Raw genomic sequence first — 17,081 nt, forward strand, 5'->3', positions numbered from 1 at the left:
GCATGCAAACCGCACGCAATCATTTAACCCTTAAACAAACGAATGAAACAAGATTGGGATGGTGGCAGCATGATCCAGCAACTGAGTCGTATTGAGATTTGTCTCTGTTTGAAGATCGGGGCAGCACGCCGCGTCATTCGAAGAAGAGAGTCTTCTACTTTCACGGTCACTTGGGTAAGAGGCTGTGGTCTCCCTCACTGTTTCCCGTAAGTCATCTGTCAAAGCAGCCAAAAAAATCTCTTGACAGATGTGACTTTCACGGGAAACAGTAAGGCACGCTCGAGACCCATTCTCGTACGTACACTTTTACCAACTCCCTCCAAGTCAAATCTCCAAAATGTACAATTCAAATTATTCCACATAAGTATACACAACGAAAAAAATCCTCCAAGTGATATGTATATGTATGTACAATATATGCAATACTTTCAGCCGCATCCTAAATATAAAACAATGAACGAGAATGAGAATGTATCAGGATGAGTATAATATGTGACAGCGGCTGTAGAGCTACCTGTCTGTTGACAGATGTGATGGATGATTGATGGCGCGATAGGTAAGGAGTTGAGGTAAGTAGAGCGCGTGGTGGCGGCGGCGGCGGTGGTAGAGACTCGGATAACAGATAAAACACTCGTGGGATGGGATGGGAGAAGTAGGTGGGCTCGGGCATGCATACGGCCTAGATGCAAAAAGGCACAGTCCTGCAGCAGCATGAGATGAAAGTGCATCGAATCTAAATGCGTGCGTTCCAAGCCTGTGATAAAGAGATACAGAGCGATTCAGTCCATGACATGATAAGAGAGGTAGAGTAGAGATAAAGCGCTAAGCCTCGAAAAGGAAATATTTGAAAGCTCCAGGTCCCTTGACAAGTGACTGTCCGAAATATGAATCTGCAGTAATTTGAAATGTGTACGTTGATGCTCGGTGTGTAGATGGTTCGTCGAGGAGGATGCGGTCGGTTCGTCGAGAAGAGTAGTGTGGTCAATTTGTCGAGGAAGTGTGAACATGCGTCGGAGGAACATATAGCACCACGAGGCCCGCGGGGCAGTAAAATCTTCCCCAGAGCCCCTGAGACAAAGTCTCAGGCACCAGAACCGTCCATCGGACCTCACTTGAATCAGTTTGTTACACACGGTCCACCACCACCAGAACCATGATGCTGATGGTTGCCCATCCACATCGCCTCCGATCACCCTCCTGAAACCAAGATTAACACTCCGACCTCACAAAAGGAAAAGGAACACCTCTTACCTGTCACCACTCACAACGCAACACCAATCCCACTAGGTCTAACAGTACTCGGGACCCTCATCCTACTCCCCGCAGGACTCGAAGATGAGCGATACGCCATCCCCGTTCCTGTCCGTGACTTTGGCCTATCCCCATTCCCTATCCCCACTATACTCCCAACACTCCCCGAAGAACCAGGCATCACAAGCGTCCGCATCATAGGTGACAAAGGCAGAATCGGCGTGTGCGACTGCATCAAAGGAGACTGTGGCTGCGATTGCGTGCGCTTAAGCTGATCATGCACGTTCCGATTATACGTCAGTACTCCCCCCGGCCGTAAGGGCTGTTCGCCTGGTTGGAGGAGCGCGAGGCTGCGCGGAAGGGGGCTTTGAGTGCCGCTTTCTCGTGGGTTTGAGATGCTTGGGATAGTGATGGTGCTGATATCTCTGGGGTTCGTGAAGGCGCTGTCCCTTGGGTTCGTGAAGCTGCTGTCTCGTGTGATTGCGTTCACGTGTGGCACATAGGATACACCCCCACTGCAGCCGCTCTGCCCTGTGAACCGAGATGGATTAGGCGTCGACAACGAGCTGTTGAATGCAGATGGATTGTGGCTCATCGAGGGCCGGGGGGTACTTAATGACGGGCGGGGCACACCCCCCAAGGACGGTCGGCGCGAACCACCCAACGAGAGCCTCGGTACACCGCCCAAAGACGGTCGGGGCGTACCCAACGAAGGCCTCGGAACACCACCCAAAGACGATCGGGGTACACCGCCCAACGAAGGCCTCGGCACACCACCCAACGAAGGCTTTGGTGTTCCCGTCCCGGCCTCACCACCATTGACATTAACCCTAAGCCCCCCACTCAACTCCAGAGACCCAACGCTCGACGTGCTTGAATACGTCCTCAACCTCGAAAGTGAAGGCGGGTATTTCTTCGGGGTCAAGGGGAGTGGAGGGAGCGACTTGTCGATGTTGCTCAATGATGGGGTTGACAAGTGAGATATCGGGTGTATTGGATGACTCGAACCCATGCCTAAAGCGATGTTGGTACTCGTCTCCGGAAACGCTACGGGGCTCTGGGGCGTCGCAGGGAAGGGAAGGGACAGGGACGAAGTAGAAGCGGTGCTTGAACCATTACCAATCCCACCACCCGTACCCGTCCCGAGTCCACTGGAACTCGACCCTGAGCTGTTGCGAAACTCTGCGCGGGTGGGGGTTATCCCGTCTTCAAGTGAGGTTGGAACTCGGGCGTTGTCGTCTTTGGGTTTGTGAGGGCGGGATTTTGGGCGGAAGGTGAGAGACTTCTTTTTACTTCTGCTTCTGTTGAGTGGGAGGCTTTTGGAGAATTGCTCGTCAGGCTCGTAATCTGTGGGGGGGAAGTCGCGTACTCGGACGACGCGGCCGAATTCGTCCACGTCTTCTTCATTCTCTTCGCGAAGGATAGAATGGGATATGCTGCGTGAGAGGGGGTGTGGCGAGCGGAGGGAGGAGTAAGATTGGGACGTGGATATGGAAGTGGCGGATGAGCGTCGGGAGAGGTTGAGGGCTGAGAGACGACGCGTGAGTGGGGAGGGGGCGTCTTCGTCTTCGCTGTTTGGAGAGTTAGTATTTGGATTTCAATATGGATAACTCGGGGCGTGACCCGATGAGGTGAGCAGAAATTGTAAAGATGTCGCTTGATTTTTAACGAGGCAGTGTGTCCGTGCAAACCGCCGTTCTTGGCAGGACGGAACCGACATAAAACAGAGAAGGGAAGACGGGATAGGATAAAAGCGCGACGGTCCCTGCCTTGAAAGCAAGCCCGCCAATTTCAAAGGACGGAATTACTAACCTATCACTCCAACCCAAACCAGTTGTAAGGCCGATGCCTCCTCTCAACAACTTTCCATCCCGATGCCTGACGCGTCTACTCGGAGTGTCTCTTGAATCCTTTGGATGTTTACTTCCAGTGGAATTATTGGTGATTAATGAGATGTCTGAGAAGGAGGACTGGAAGGAAGTTTGAGATTTTTGTGAGGCTATGGAGAGACGACCTTGAGGTAGAGGTGATGATGGGAGGAGTTTTGAGTGGGGAGAGAGGAGGCCGTGTCTGAGCATGAGATGGCTGAAAAGAGAGTTATTACCAAGAGTGGGTACGTAAAGACAGAGACTGACGGCAAAGGGGTGTGGAGATCGATGCTTGAATCCGAGTCATGAGGATCTTCTTGGTCGGGTTCGAAGTCGTGAGGATTGGGTAGGTGTGATGATCTACGTTTACGAGGGCGTGAACGTGAGCGTGATGTTGCTTGTATGATAGCTGGAACGTCTGGACTTGTTGAGCGAGGTCTCTCTAGTTCTGACGGGGGACCTTCTTCTGATATTGTATTATGGGTTAGATCGTAAGAAGGTTTCTGTTGGAATGAGCGTAAGCTTGATAAACTTCCGTTTCTAGTTCTAGTTCGGTGTGAATGATCTGAACTAGAAGAAGATAGTCGACGAAGGAAAAGGATTGCGTCAGGAGATGGAGCTGGAACTGGTGGTAGTGGTGCAGTTGGCGGTAGTGATGGTGGTGGATTAGGTGATGGTGGTATATGTGATGGTGGTATAGGAAATGCTTCAAGTAGTAATGGAACTGGAGTATGTTTACGATGATCAGTAGTCGCCATTACTGTCGTAGTAGTAGTAGTCGTGGCCGTTGTCGTCGCTGTCACCGTCGTCCTGGTCATCGTCGTTTTCAATATAGCTAAAAGACTAAGCGTTAAACGAAGTTCACAACTACTACTTTCTCACGATACAAATAAGGACTAGCCGTTCAACAAGCGAAGAATTCTATTGCATTCAAACCGTAAAGCCTGGGTTACGATAAATTTATTTTTATATAGATCAACGTTTGTGTCCACGCGTTCACCTCGTCCATCAATTACAATCGTCTTAGCAACTCGTTATTCTTTCCGGACAGCAACACATGTATCATAGCCCTAGGCCAGGTCCAAGTCCAGGTTCAGTGGTTGATGCTCAGGTGTCCTGGAGGAGACTTCAGGCTTGGCGTTCGTGTGACATCATGCAAATCCATCAGTTCTCACCAGGTTACTTCTTATCATCCGGTGATTCCGTTGACCGACAGTCGCTCTTCCACCATTGCGCTCTGGGCACTTTTCATTATCAGAGGCGATAGACGTTTTCATTTCCGCAGAGATGAAATCATTCTGATCACAATGGAACCCTTTTCAGCGCTCCCTTGCGGCCCGATCACTGTCTTCGCTGTGCATAAACAACTTACCCTGCGTGTTCCAGCCTGCTCCAGCTTTACCACGCCACATAACGCCCTTGCCAAGGCACACCGAGCACCCTCATAGATAACTTATCACCGCTCTTTCATGTCATCGGGGCCTTAAGTGCCCCTTGGAATTTAGTCGCATCTATCGTCTTCGTCATTTCTGACAGTCGTACCTTGCCTGACCAATTTTTTTTTTCGACCGGTACACACGAAGCTATCCGATATTCATATCGAAGTAACGCGCTGATTGATCGTGTGTGCGCTTCTGGGGAATCCCGCAGTACTTGCTGGATCGGCTTATCTCTAGAGTTCGGGAATTTAATAAATTACCATCGATGTTCTTGAAAAAAAAACAAGCGCTGTGGGTATGATAACAATTGTAACGGCTGTTCGATGCACCGTCCCGTCGTTAAACACCGTCCCCGCATTCACTCCCGATACCCTCGATCGCTTGCTGGGTATTGCCAATGGAACTCGGAACTTCGAGCTAGTGCGCGCTGGCCGGCGACCTGAAATGCAAAGTTTCGCACCCCTTGCGATGCATGCCCGGTGCAATCCGCATTGTCCATGGAACACCCAGTCAATCAAGTAGAAGAACCAACATGTTGGCTCCCGAGCTATTATCCGACACATACTAAGACGTGCTTGGTTTGATTTGAACGTAGGGGATGAATGATGAATCGATGAAGAAGAGAAGCTGTTGACTCGCGGAGAACGCGCGGCGCTTGAATGTTTGACAGGCGCTCAGTCGAGGGCAGTCGCCTCGTTTTCAGTGTGGAGCGATCAACAAGAACGAGCCTTCAACATGGTTGTGCGTGCAGACATTATCGTTCGTTGGCACATAGCCAGTTCAAGTGACGACATACTTTACCACGCGCGTTTCCTCCGTCTGTGACCGATCCATCAGATCCAGACTTCAAGCTAGGCCGCTCAATTTGATCATACATGTGTCTGTGAAATCTGTGACTTCCGTGCTCGATCCACAGTCATCAGCTCACATTCGCCTCCTTCCGGCATCCGCGCGTTCGAATACGGGAAAAAACTGTTCCGAGCCCTGTCACGTATTCTTCGGCCAAAAGGCGTTAACCAAAGGAGATCAATACCTCATCAGCACTTTCATGCTCAGGGAAATCAATTCAATTGTTCCGTCTCAATGGACCAGACGCGTGGAACAAGATCGAGGGTCAGGGCTCGGTGCCGACGTCCCTGTTGCGTGGGGCTATATCATGCTGTAAACTTTTCTGCCAAGACTTGTCGGGGTGGTTCGAGGATGAGTTCAGATCTAGATGTGTTTGTTGTCCGAATCTCAGGGTACCTTTGGAACTAGGTCAGATGTTAGGGTCGGTAGTGGACTTGAATTTGATGGCACTTGAACCTTGTAGTGAGTGGTCCGCTTGGCATTCATGCATGTCGAACCTGTCTCCGAAACCTCGCGCGATTTCCCAAATATGTGACAGGCAAGCAATGTGCGACGCGACGATGCTGCCGTTGATGTGACATCTTGTGTTATCCGGTGCCGTGATCAATCTACGACGAGTGGTTGAACAGTTGAACAGTTGAACTTGCGGAGCAGCTGGATCGTGGTCAACAATTGTGGCCTGAACTCCGCTTGAAGACCTCGGGTTGGTAATTCCGACAATACCCGACAGATTCTCTCTACGTGGCTGCATGCCTGAGATCAAGTTTCGGCATTTATTAGGAGAAATAGTTTGTGGATATTAGAGAACGTAGTTCGTGGATTCTATATAATGCAACGCCGACTGTGATTTAACGTTTGAAGGATAGATGGCACGGCCTCATATGGCACATGCTCGCCAAAGAACATATGTTTGGCACACCAACAGAATTAGAAATCAATGTATCGTAGGTATCGTAGGAAGCTCCAACACGTTGCGAGCATATCGTTCACGTTCGCGGACGGACTTCCTGGCATTGAGCCTGAGCAGCAGTTTAGCGGGCTTCGTATAAAAGACTGGTTGACTCACACGGCCAGCATCGAGTTAATATAGGCTATAAGTGAGAGGGTTAGTATTTCGCAGTGCACAGCGAACATATAGTATCACTGACAGTTTCCTATGACCGCTCCAGGCGCAGCGGTGTAGAATCGGCCAACAAGATTCTCCTGGAATTGATACTGAAATAAATAGTTCCGACGGTTGTTTTCAATGATTTGCATGTATGAGAAAGCTTACAAGAACAGCCAGGGTAGTCGCCACAAGGCTGGGGACAACGCATGTGAAACGTTCATCAGGAATGCAATGTTACACATACAAGGAAAACAATCCCATTTGGATAAAAACCCGCAACAATTCGTTGAGATAACTCCTCGACCTCGACCTTCACAGCTGCATGAGTCAGACCATAGCATAGCAGAGAGACACATACCGAATGTTGTCTGTTCGCGCCGGTCGTAAAAACCACCAAACTGTACCTGTAGTGACAGCATCACACAATGCACTGGCGAAGGACGCTAATTGCGACCACTAAATCCAAGTATGAGTTCCTTGCTCATCAAAACTATGTCAGGGCTGACTGGACCTTCGTATGAAATAGATCTTCAGGTCTTCGCGTATTGAATCTTTGAAAGTATATAAGAGATCGTCTGAGCTCGATGAAAAAGATCGTCTTACATTAGACCACTTAGGACTAGAGACGAAGACGCAATATATCAGAATGTTGACAGAGGACATGGAGGATTGACCTAACTCATGCCACATACTGCAGCGTTCAAAAATTAGAGGTTATGTGGCTAAGATCGAAGGAGCTGACCGAATGATGCAGTGGCGAGTGCACACTGAAAATTTGTGTTGTAGCTCAGCTCTCCGCAACAAGGAATCATGAAAACGGCATCTCACAACAATGCCTGTTATAAAGCGATTTTGTCCTGTGACTAAAGGAACTCTTTGAGACTTCACTCTCGAAGATTCTAGAGTACTCACTGATCCACACCCTGTGTACATAAAAGCTTTCGACAGCCAATATAAATTTGGCATCATCTTACGGAAAGCCAGCCACAGGAACCACGTACCACTGAACAGCAAAAATAATCCAATACTTACGATTTGTCAGTTAGTGTTGATGGCAACTAGATAAGGAAGACTTACTGCCATAAGTACAGCGAGCTTTGTAGGCAACGTTCAATATGCATTATGCTACATCAATAAAAATGAACTTGCCAGTACCTGCCTATCCTCGCGATGAGTCAATCTGTGCTGGAGAAAAACTATCGACTTGCCACGGAAGTTGAGCGGTGCACTCGAAAGACGTGCTATGACGACACGAAATAAGGATATACCAGTATATTCCTATCAACAAGTATTCGTGTATTGTTTCCAAACAACTACGAGACATCGTTGTTGGTATCAGCACGTCATCATGGTCGAGCATGATGGAGAATGCTCACAAGGTCATCGTTATCTATATTAGAGGTATTAATTGACGATGCTTTCGTCGATGTACATAGTTGGGCTCACAAAAAATTTGAGTTTTCTTGAATCTTGCGGAAACCATCGCACGTAGAAGAGATACTGTCCAAAAGCTGTCCCGTAGAGCCTTTGAAATCCTACAGGTCAACACTCAGTAGCAAAGACTGAATGGTACAAGTCCATACACTGTAGCTATGATAAATCCTTTGAAACCTGGAGTCAGCTAGGTGAAATCGAAGACCGGCCGCATCAGAAGGCTCACCAATGAATCCGGGCCCCCACATCAGCTCCGTGGAGTTGACTACCATCGTGCTTGATGAAGGAGAGACACACAGTGAGAGGCAAGCCGCAGGGAAGAAGTACTTAGCAGGCCTGGCTGCGGTCTGTGGCAATAGGCTCACTAGTATGCCCTTATATGTTTTTATAATTCTTCACGGCATAGCTCAAGAGTGTTTTCATGACACTAGGCTGTACCGTAAGTGCTACGAATCCACTTGAGCGCCAGGAATATTACATAAGTGACCGACTCGGAATCCAAACCGAACAGCGCTAGTCCCCCACTAGAAGGATCTTTTTAGCTGCTCAGTACTCAGTGCTCAGTGCTCACATAGGATCTATATGTTTGGCTGCAAGTGGCATTGCCGTCCGTCGATTCGAACTTACTAAGTTACCGCACTGTCAGTGGGCGCTTGTGTATAAATGTTATGTAATGTTTTACCGGTCGGTGGCAGCCGGTACGGCTGCGGTAACACAACAGCCGCCCGGGCCTCGTACATTTTCATATGCACTTCTGCCAAGTCAACTCTATCCATTCGTAGATGTATTCTCCATAAACTCAAATGAATGAATGCATCGAAGAGGCTTCCGACAACAAATTGAATCTTCAAGTGTTGGTAGGCGCAGTAATGTCGTCTGACATCTTTCCAGTAAAAAAAAACTCGAACGACACTTGAATAATTATGCCTTGTGCCAGGGCGCCGATCAAGACCGATGATCATCGTCGCACCGCCAGTCTGATAGGCGAGTGGAATCAAAACCCTTCAAGGGGAGTAGAAGCTTCGAAGGACAACAAACGGGGAAAATTATTATATCCTCGCATGAAATGACGTATACTGAGGATAATCTAGTTGCCACCACTATCGTTTCCATCGTTTTCTGATCGAGCAATGAGGCATCAGAACACACGGATAATACAGTTGGTACTACATAGTGTCATAATGCACTCCAGCCCCAAGTTCAGCAAACAATACAATCTTCTTTGAAGCTCAAATTATACATCGTCTTGTCTACCGTCTTCTCGATCTTTTTCCAATCAGCGCGCCGTTGAATAAATTCGTAAATATCCTAGCGAAAACATCGTTATTTGCTGTTGTTCCGGGGATAGTGCTGGAAAATCGCATACCTCGGGTCGATATGCCCCACCATATCTTGTCACATCTCTCACGATCTGCGCTAGATCCTTTGCGTCTTCCACGACAAAGACATGTCCCAACATCTTCAAATGTGAAAAATCGGCAGTGATATTAGGTACCTATTTACAAGGCATCAGGCACCATGTGATTGAAATCAGCGGAGATGGACCGGCCTTGAGAGAAGCTATGAAGGAGTAATAAGCATTGAGGTCGGCAATGACTTGGAAACCGCCATTCAGAGATATAATCTGGCGCTTGATGTGCTTCTGCAGTATACTGTACCACCATATCAGCCTCCCACAACAGGGTATCTCAACATTTACAGACTCACGCCAATAACCGGATTCCCACCTCTTGGTAGAATACTTCAAGCACCTCCTTGCTCGTACTACCCTTGAGAAGCTTGCAGTGCATATCCAAGCATCGGATAGCTTCCGTACAGCCCTGAGTGGGACCCAACTCTAGTGGAGCATCTTCTGGGGGATAATATTCCCGTGGTTTTGTCAATGTCAGGATGATGTGTTCAACCTGACACACGAATGAATTTTCCAAGAAGGATTGGGAGAGCACAACTACACACCTGATTCATTAGCACTTGTGTTCCAGCATTGAGCCCTGCAGCAACACAGTCATCGAGTGTATTTTCAAACCGTTTCTTCTCTCTCACGACCACATTCAGAAAGTCCGTTTTGTCGATGTATGGAGCCTGACACAGGTAGCAGAGTCTGGAGAAACGTCCGTGATTTTAAAATACACATACCAGTTCCTTGTCAAAGAATACTTGTACCATGCTTTGAATCGTATCCCCTATATGGACGAGCTCAAAGAATTGCAGCAGCGGTGCTACACTGGCAGTTTCTTCGTGTTCTGCTGGTTTGTATGAATTCATCCGCTCCGTTGCTCTGTCAATGCGGAAGGTTACCTTACGACAAATACACAAGCGAGAGGCGGGCCCGCGAAATGTATCACTTACATTCCAAAACCTTTCTCTAGGTGCCTGTTACACAATACCCCCAGCATCTCGCAAAATGCTTCTTCGATTGTTTCTCTTACCCTTATTCCATAGTGGCCCGGGTATGACGCAAAGATCTCGAGGCGTTTGAGCGCATCACGGTCTGCATGAATCAACTGTAGAGCAACATCGAGAGATAACAGGAGATCAAGATTTCCTGTTGGCGCCAGCGTCGCTTTTGCCGTAGATGTAGAGGAAGCCACATTGGTTTGAGAAGTGCCAAATGTAGATGGCGTAAAGGAGGTTGCAGCTGTGTTTGTGCTATCAATTGAAACAGTATCTCGTGTGGAAGCTGTAGCTGATGAGTTTCCTACTCTACATCACAATTAACACTTACATCGTGCCGTCAAACTTTCATCAACACCGTCATCACCACCCTCTTCATCAGCACCAATCTCAAAGATAGCGGCCTCTCCTTCGGCGTCCCGGAGGCCGAAGCTGGTATATTCTTTTGCGTTGTTCACCGAACCCGTCCCACCGACCCACCGCTGTGGATTAAGCATTGCAATGCCTTGGACCATACCTGTGCCGACGGCTCCAACAGCTCCCCCAACAGCTCCCCCTACAGCTACCACTCCGGCACCGACGGTACGTGGGACTATGGTCACAGGTAATAGGAGCATGTCAGTGAATGACGCTAGAACGGTACGCTTCATAAGAGCCGGGTTCTGCGCAGTAAGGAAGCGTGTCTGTTGTGCTTGCGTGGGTAAACCATGTGATGTAAGCGCTAATGTCTGCAAGTTGAAGGTGAGGCAAGGACAAAGATCGTCACGAATAGGAAGGGAGGCGCGTACCGACCGGGCCCACTCTTTGCATATCACCTCGAATGCCTGTTTTAATGATTCTATTTCTTCATCAAGGTATTCGTCCATGTTTGGCTCAAACATCATGAATCTATGGGTTCGTACAGTTAGCAATACTTCTAACGGTACCCCGAAAGAATGTAGCGACGATGAGGAATGTGGAAGAGCGAGCGAGCCAGGAAATTTATCACTCACACGACATCTTCTGCCTTGTCTTTATCTTTGTGGCTGAAATTACTAGACAAGGTAGTGAGAAGGTCCACAATCCTCCATGATTCCCTGAAGCTGGCAGCCACTGCAGTGAGATAAAGAGCATTCGATATTTCTCTGGCACGTGTCAGCAGTGGAGCTATGTATTCACCAACCTGCACCCACCCATTGTTATAAAATGGGGGAGAAATAGACATGACATGAACTTACAACTTCGTTGGCGACACGCTCTGCGAACCCAATGAGGACTCCAGCAGCTGGGGGAAAGACGAACACAGCCCTCGTGCCGTGTTCCTCCAGCGCATGTATGACGCTGGCCATAAATTCATCCATAGGTGTAAAGTCAAGGGTATTTTCCTCCCTGCGCACATCATTAAATACTCGGAAGATACAGATCATGTAAGTCACTCACGTAAAATTAGCTAGCGGATTCCAACGACCTTGCTCATACAATATTTCTCGCTTCTCAGCCCATACCTTGCCCATTTCCCAATCCCCAATCCCAGGCCACACCTCCCAGCTGGCACGAGCAGCCTCTCTCATCACCACTTCGTCTCCGCGAGAATCGGCAGCATCAAAGGCGGTCAGAAGTGATACGTCAAATCGATCTATAGCAGCCTTCAGAGCGGCGAGAAGGATGTCCCAATTTCTTACGGGTTGGACACGGGGAGAGAGAAATAAGCCGAGTAGGCGAAGAGAACGAGCCTGGGACAACAGAGATTCGCCTATGAGAGGTGTGAGCGCAGAAAGGACTGCATGGGGTGGCTGCTTCAGAGGAGCCAAACATTTGTTTAGAATTGAATGAGCGCGTGTATACCGGGTGCGGAAAGTCTGCTTTCCTGGAGATGCGTCTGTGAACGCGAATGAAGTAAATGCAGCAGAGAGAGATGGAACTGATGGCATGCGCGGGGCAGATGTGAAATCTCCGAAATCATCATCTACAGGTATCGTAGGAGGCGAACATGGGCTAGCCTTTGGCTTTTGCTTGGATTCAAGATCGTCTAACGTGTCATCCAGGGCGTGCCGAGTAATGGATAAATCATTCCATCTTCGTTCCCATACTTTCTCATCGCGGGATAGACCAGCAGTTGCTCTTGATGCTCGAGCATAGGCAGGGATGTCGGGGATAGGGAGATGGTTCAGGACAAGCAAGTGAATATCAGCAGGTAATTTTCCAATCCATCGAGAAATAGGTTGTGCTCTGCTTGCCCTCTTGTTTGTCGCCGACGCCGATGATGAATAAAGCCTCGTCGGTTCGAGTGCAGCAAACTTGTCCATCAAAGCCTGTTCATCGTCGTCCGCAACGGTGTTCTTGGATGAACTAGGAAAGGATATCCCGGCGGCAATCCAAATGAGGAATCTCTACTATTAAGAGGGATCTTTGTGTCACGTTGAGTTCACTTTGTCAGTTTCTGCAACTTACCTGCAAGTCCTAGGCCTTACCATGGTGACTATAGCATCCCCCCAGTCGAACGAAGCAGAGCAAAAGAAACGAAAGCAGACTTTAGAGCGCGCAAAAGCAAATCACGTACGTTTTCTATGGCTGACATGCTCCTTGCATATATCACATCTCTAACATACGATACTCCCAGCTCTCGAAACAGTTACAGATGCGCCTGCAGTACGCAAAGCTAAAGGTTGAGCATGGATGGGTACGCTCTCCTACTAGCTGATGTGGTGATTGATGGCCCGACCGTTCATTACTAGCAACGCCAAAACTTGAACGAGGTTGAGAACCTGTATTTCCATCATTCGCAGGTACGCGGGCTGCGTCCTGTCGTACCTGCAAAAACTGTTCCTCCACCGTCTATTAATTCACACCCTCCGACTGTAACCATCCCAGAACCTCCCGAACCCGTGGTGGTCGATGAGGTGTCACAGCAGGTCATCAATAGCCAAACACCTCCCACAGATACTTCTCGACAGCCCACGTCCCCACATAATTTCCCTGTTGAATTAATGTCAACTCCCGTGCAAAGCTCATTTACCGAAACCACCTCAAAATCTGCATTACATCCAATACAAACCCTCCCCGACAAAGCGCCTTCCCAGGAAACGTCTCAACCTGCTCCCGCCCCTGTTCACTCCAGCACGCAATCAGCTACTGTCCCTCAGGAACAACCAAACTCAGAGACAGCAACCCCTCCGCACAGTTCCCTCGAATCTAGCGACCCCACAACTATGGTAAGGTTCACGCAGATGCAAATGCAGCCCCAACCTCAACTTCAATTCCAGGCTTCATCACACAGCCAAACACCAACACAGATTCAAACTCACGCACAATCCCAGCCATATAACCCTTACATGCCCCTCAATCGACAGTCCTCTCAACCCCAACCCAACCCCTTCATGCCCCAACCCCTTCCGCAATATTCTTTCACCCAATCATATCACGCAACCTCGCTCCAAAATCAGTCCAACCCACAAATATTTCATTCACAGCCCAGTACCAACTCGCAATCTCCATTTGTGAATGGGAATGGGAGCAGCCCACTGACATATGACAGTTTCTGGTCCACACATGCCAGCGCAGGATCACTGTACCGCACCCACGGAGGTTTTACAGCGAGCGCCACGCCGACTGGCCACGTCGCGATGATCACCCCTGGCGGGCATGCGGCCGTGATGACAGCCGAGGGGGTGTATGTCGGTACTGCGGGGTATACGGGCCGCGTCAGCGGGTAGAGATCAATGCTTCGAACTCGACTTTGCTATGTTGCTTATTCTTTGGCGTTGCTTGGTTGAGCACGTTTTTAAGAACACTCTGGATTGCTTCATGATGTTACGGTACATTCATACTTACCTCTTTGTTCTGCTCCTAATGACATCTGCATGTTGGTGACTGATATTACTGTGGGTCCCTGGGCAAAATCTGACTGCTCGCGTAGCCGCTGACACAACAAAATTGACTTGAATTCGGTATACGGATGAATGACTATAGTAATCTACTTCTACTAACTAGCGCATTAAAAGTAGCACAGACAAACGCATGAAATTGGTTAATATATCATCCATCATCATCATCATCATCATAATCGTCTTGTCTCACACTCTCGTCATCACTATCGACATGTGCCAGGTAAAATATCCACTATTGAAAGATTGAACACATGAAATTGCAAATATCCGATGATTGACGCAGAAGGTGAAGGAGGAGTTGAAAAGGGGAATCATGAGAATATATCGCCTAGCCAGCCAAGGACTTTGAAGAGTCCCCATAGGCATCCACCAGCGATGATTGGTAGACTGAGGTTATCGTCCACGGAACCCAAATCTACATTCCAGAGTGAGCAACCAGAACAAAGCAAACAATAAAGCACTCACCGAGTGCTTCGGCAATGCCCGAAACTAAACCCGCACACACAGTTACAACAGCAAGACCCGCCCACCTACTGAAGACCTTCCCACCTTCTGCGCTCCCACCGCTAAATGTACTCGATACACCAGCGTCCCAGGACCATGTCGAGTTGTCTCTCACCGGTCCAAGGTACGTCCAGAATCCGGCAGCGACAGCAGCACCTGTGAGTGAGGCTGCGATGAAGCCCGCCAGACTTTTACGAGGGGCAAGAGGGAGACCAAAGAGTCGTGCAGGGAGCGGGGGTGTGAGCGGGCCCCACAGACGACCGAAAGTGGAGGCGGCTGTATCAGCCCAAGACAGGCTGTTGGAGTACAATGAACAAGGAATAGCAGAACAGGGGAAATACACAAACATAAGAATTGAGACGATTGCGATGTCAAGAGGCAACGTAATTAACGCAGTGTTGGCGCCGAGAATATACCATATAACACCATTAGATGATTTCTAAGGATACGTGGGGTCAGAATCCATGCTTAGTGTTGGTCGCGCTTACCTTTTCGCTATCGCGCATGAAGATGCCAACACATTTCTCAAAGGCACGTTCGAAGAGGGGATACTTTAGGCGGAGAATGTCTATTGGAACAAGAACAGCAAGGGCAGTGCTCAAAGCAATAACGACCGTCTGTGGGTCGCCTTTGGAGGTGTATAGGTAAATTGTAAAAAAACCTACCAAAAACCGCTCGTCAGACCACAGATACAGGAGCCTTTAGGGGAGTCAAGAGTTTACATACCAATGGATGAATGTAACGCCTTGCGAGGAATCTCCCAATCAATCTGTTTTTTCACAGTGTTGCGTTTATCAGGTAAGCTGTTGGGGGACAGCTTGCGCTCGCGTGCTATTCGCGCGTCGACCTCCTCTATAAGTTCCTCTATCGTCGCTTCTCCGTTGTGTTTGAGCTGTTTGGAACCGTTTCTTGCAGATGTCTTGCGCTTATGTCCTCTCTTCGCAGGCATTCCATTTGCTGGCTGTGGCGAGAAGACGATGCTGCTTGACGTGGAAGGTGGAGAAAAAGATATTTTTGGGGAAGATGAGCGACGCGGGAGTGACGGTGTACGAGCGCGCGAGCTCGAGCGACGGGGCTGGTCGTGCGCAAGACCTAACGAGAAGGCGTCGTTTGCAGGAAGCGTCATCTCGTTGACGAGAATGAGGGCGCGTAAATATGTAACAAGTATGCCGCGCCCACAACCGAAATGTTGCTCTGTTTGGCCACGTTGTGCTTCGCTCACGCTCAATACAGTACTTGAATCACACAAAAGGAGTCATCTGAGCTGAGTAAACATGCATAGCATGCATGGCATGGTTTTTAGGGCGACATAGCATACAACTCTAGTAGACATATCCCAGAAGCTTCCCACCAACGTTCTTGCGACGAGCCTCCTCGTGATCAAGAATTCCTGACGAAGTAGTCTGTCATCACGAACGAAGTCAGTCCACGTTCTATCAATCTCAGATTCGGAACAGCCCACCAATATAATTTTCCCGAAACCACGGGCAGGGAGGAGCAAGTTAACCCAGGACTCGATCTGGGTCACCTGAACATTGAAACGTGGTGAGATGACACCTGTCTTGTTGAGCCGGCCGTTGAGTTGGATCACAATTTTGCCAGAGCGGTGATCATCAATGATTTCGAATTCACCAATATAGCCTGCAAGAAATCAAGGTCAGTACCCATGCTCATGTGACTAATAACGAGAAAATGATGTAGACTCTACAGTGAACCCCGATCCGTGAGAGATGGAAGATCAGCGTTGTTTGGTATTGAGAGACAAGTCAATATTTCGGAGGATTAAAACGAAGGCCGGGTAGAAAGTTAAATTCCGTCAATCGTAGTTATAACTCCGAGAATCGCACAAAGCAATAAATGAGGAATTTCAGTAAAACAAGGCAGACTCACCATGACGTTGCATGACAGAGAGGAACTTCACAATGACCTTCGAGGAAGGTCTGATAAGAACCTGGCGCTTTCCCCGGCGCTCAGCATTGACGATGTTGTTCTAGTAGCTCAATAAATCAACACGGCCGCCTCATAGACACAATTGACTTACAAGGCAGTCGTTCTAATACAAAATCACGGTCAGGTTGATCATACCAAAACAAATAGAACACTCACAAGAACGGAGACGCGGACCATTTTGAATTATTGAGGGTAGAGGCAGGATGAAAAGGTAACACTATCGAATGCGATGTGAGTACCTGCTCGTCTGAGTATCGTGCTACGGAAAGCGCGAGTCAAGACGAGCTGCGAGAAACCATGGCATGGAACCGGTCAAGCCAAGAATACAGCACAGTCATGTCGCACATAGACATAAGCGCAGGCTCACCTTGCTGGCCTTGAGGATTTACCGGATAATATGGACTCGAACAAATTGGAT

General features: G+C 48.6%; 6 protein-coding genes across 6 annotated transcripts; 1 reads left to right on the top strand and 5 right to left on the bottom strand.

The window, feature by feature from the left end:
• Window positions 1-1,261: 1,261 nt before the first annotated feature.
• On the bottom strand, window positions 1,262-3,877 carry HD556DRAFT_1438187 (uncharacterized protein; the record flags this gene model as incomplete). The annotated part of the gene is made up of 3 exons (XM_041305814.1): window positions 1,262-2,822; window positions 3,064-3,336; window positions 3,387-3,877. The coding sequence occupies 3 exons, from the start codon at window positions 3,875-3,877 to the stop codon at window positions 1,262-1,264; spliced, it is 2,325 nt and encodes a 774-aa protein (XP_041165339.1).
• Window positions 3,878-6,249: 2,372 nt separating this feature from the next.
• On the bottom strand, window positions 6,250-8,087 carry HD556DRAFT_803287 (uncharacterized protein). The gene is made up of 17 exons (XM_041311679.1): window positions 7,962-8,087; window positions 7,892-7,905; window positions 7,782-7,828; window positions 7,593-7,614; window positions 7,517-7,542; window positions 7,428-7,453; window positions 7,344-7,378; window positions 7,258-7,282; window positions 7,195-7,206; window positions 7,119-7,134; window positions 7,027-7,066; window positions 6,874-6,971; window positions 6,760-6,825; window positions 6,681-6,708; window positions 6,556-6,622; window positions 6,474-6,498; window positions 6,250-6,426 (listed from the first exon to the last, which is right to left on the bottom strand). The coding sequence occupies exons 1-17, from the start codon at window positions 7,996-7,998 to the stop codon at window positions 6,342-6,344; spliced, it is 669 nt and encodes a 222-aa protein (XP_041165340.1). The 5' UTR covers window positions 7,999-8,087; the 3' UTR covers window positions 6,250-6,341.
• A 593-nt stretch (window positions 8,088-8,680) lies between these two features.
• HD556DRAFT_1335525 (exocyst complex component Sec10-like protein) lies at window positions 8,681-12,680 on the bottom strand. Its single transcript, XM_041301875.1, has 12 exons — window positions 11,763-12,680; window positions 11,561-11,711; window positions 11,336-11,505; window positions 11,132-11,231; window positions 10,675-11,071; window positions 10,299-10,617; window positions 10,086-10,227; window positions 9,906-10,031; window positions 9,657-9,853; window positions 9,499-9,601; window positions 9,316-9,444; window positions 8,681-9,257 (listed from the first exon to the last, which is right to left on the bottom strand). The coding sequence occupies exons 1-12, from the start codon at window positions 12,626-12,628 to the stop codon at window positions 9,150-9,152; spliced, it is 2,808 nt and encodes a 935-aa protein (XP_041165341.1). The 5' UTR covers window positions 12,629-12,680; the 3' UTR covers window positions 8,681-9,149.
• Window positions 12,681-12,750: 70 nt separating this feature from the next.
• Window positions 12,751-14,241, top strand: HD556DRAFT_1335530 (uncharacterized protein). The gene is made up of 4 exons (XM_041301876.1): window positions 12,751-12,878; window positions 12,943-13,002; window positions 13,058-13,534; window positions 13,586-14,241. The coding sequence occupies exons 1-4, from the start codon at window positions 12,795-12,797 to the stop codon at window positions 14,033-14,035; spliced, it is 1,071 nt and encodes a 356-aa protein (XP_041165342.1). The 5' UTR covers window positions 12,751-12,794; the 3' UTR covers window positions 14,036-14,241.
• Window positions 14,242-15,970, bottom strand: HD556DRAFT_1335531 (uncharacterized protein). The gene is made up of 5 exons (XM_041301877.1): window positions 15,440-15,970; window positions 15,202-15,374; window positions 15,061-15,152; window positions 14,675-15,009; window positions 14,242-14,624 (listed from the first exon to the last, which is right to left on the bottom strand). Exons 1-5 carry the CDS (start codon window positions 15,837-15,839, stop codon window positions 14,521-14,523), a joined length of 1,104 nt encoding a protein of 367 aa, XP_041165343.1. The 5' UTR covers window positions 15,840-15,970; the 3' UTR covers window positions 14,242-14,520.
• A 65-nt stretch (window positions 15,971-16,035) lies between these two features.
• Window positions 16,036-17,079, bottom strand: HD556DRAFT_1263639 (ribosomal protein S8; the record flags this gene model as incomplete). Its single annotated transcript, XM_041299080.1, has 5 exons — window positions 16,820-17,079; window positions 16,755-16,766; window positions 16,604-16,703; window positions 16,176-16,354; window positions 16,036-16,116 (listed from the first exon to the last, which is right to left on the bottom strand). Exons 1-5 carry the CDS (start codon window positions 16,838-16,840, stop codon window positions 16,036-16,038), a joined length of 393 nt encoding a protein of 130 aa, XP_041165344.1. The 5' UTR covers window positions 16,841-17,079.
• Between the last annotated feature and the right edge of the window lie 2 nt (window positions 17,080-17,081).

The sequence above is a fragment of the Suillus plorans genome (assembly GCF_016647745.1).
Source record: "Suillus plorans strain S12 chromosome Unknown HD556scaffold_6, whole genome shotgun sequence".
In the NCBI taxonomy this organism is placed as follows: domain Eukaryota; kingdom Fungi; phylum Basidiomycota; class Agaricomycetes; order Boletales; family Suillaceae; genus Suillus; species Suillus plorans.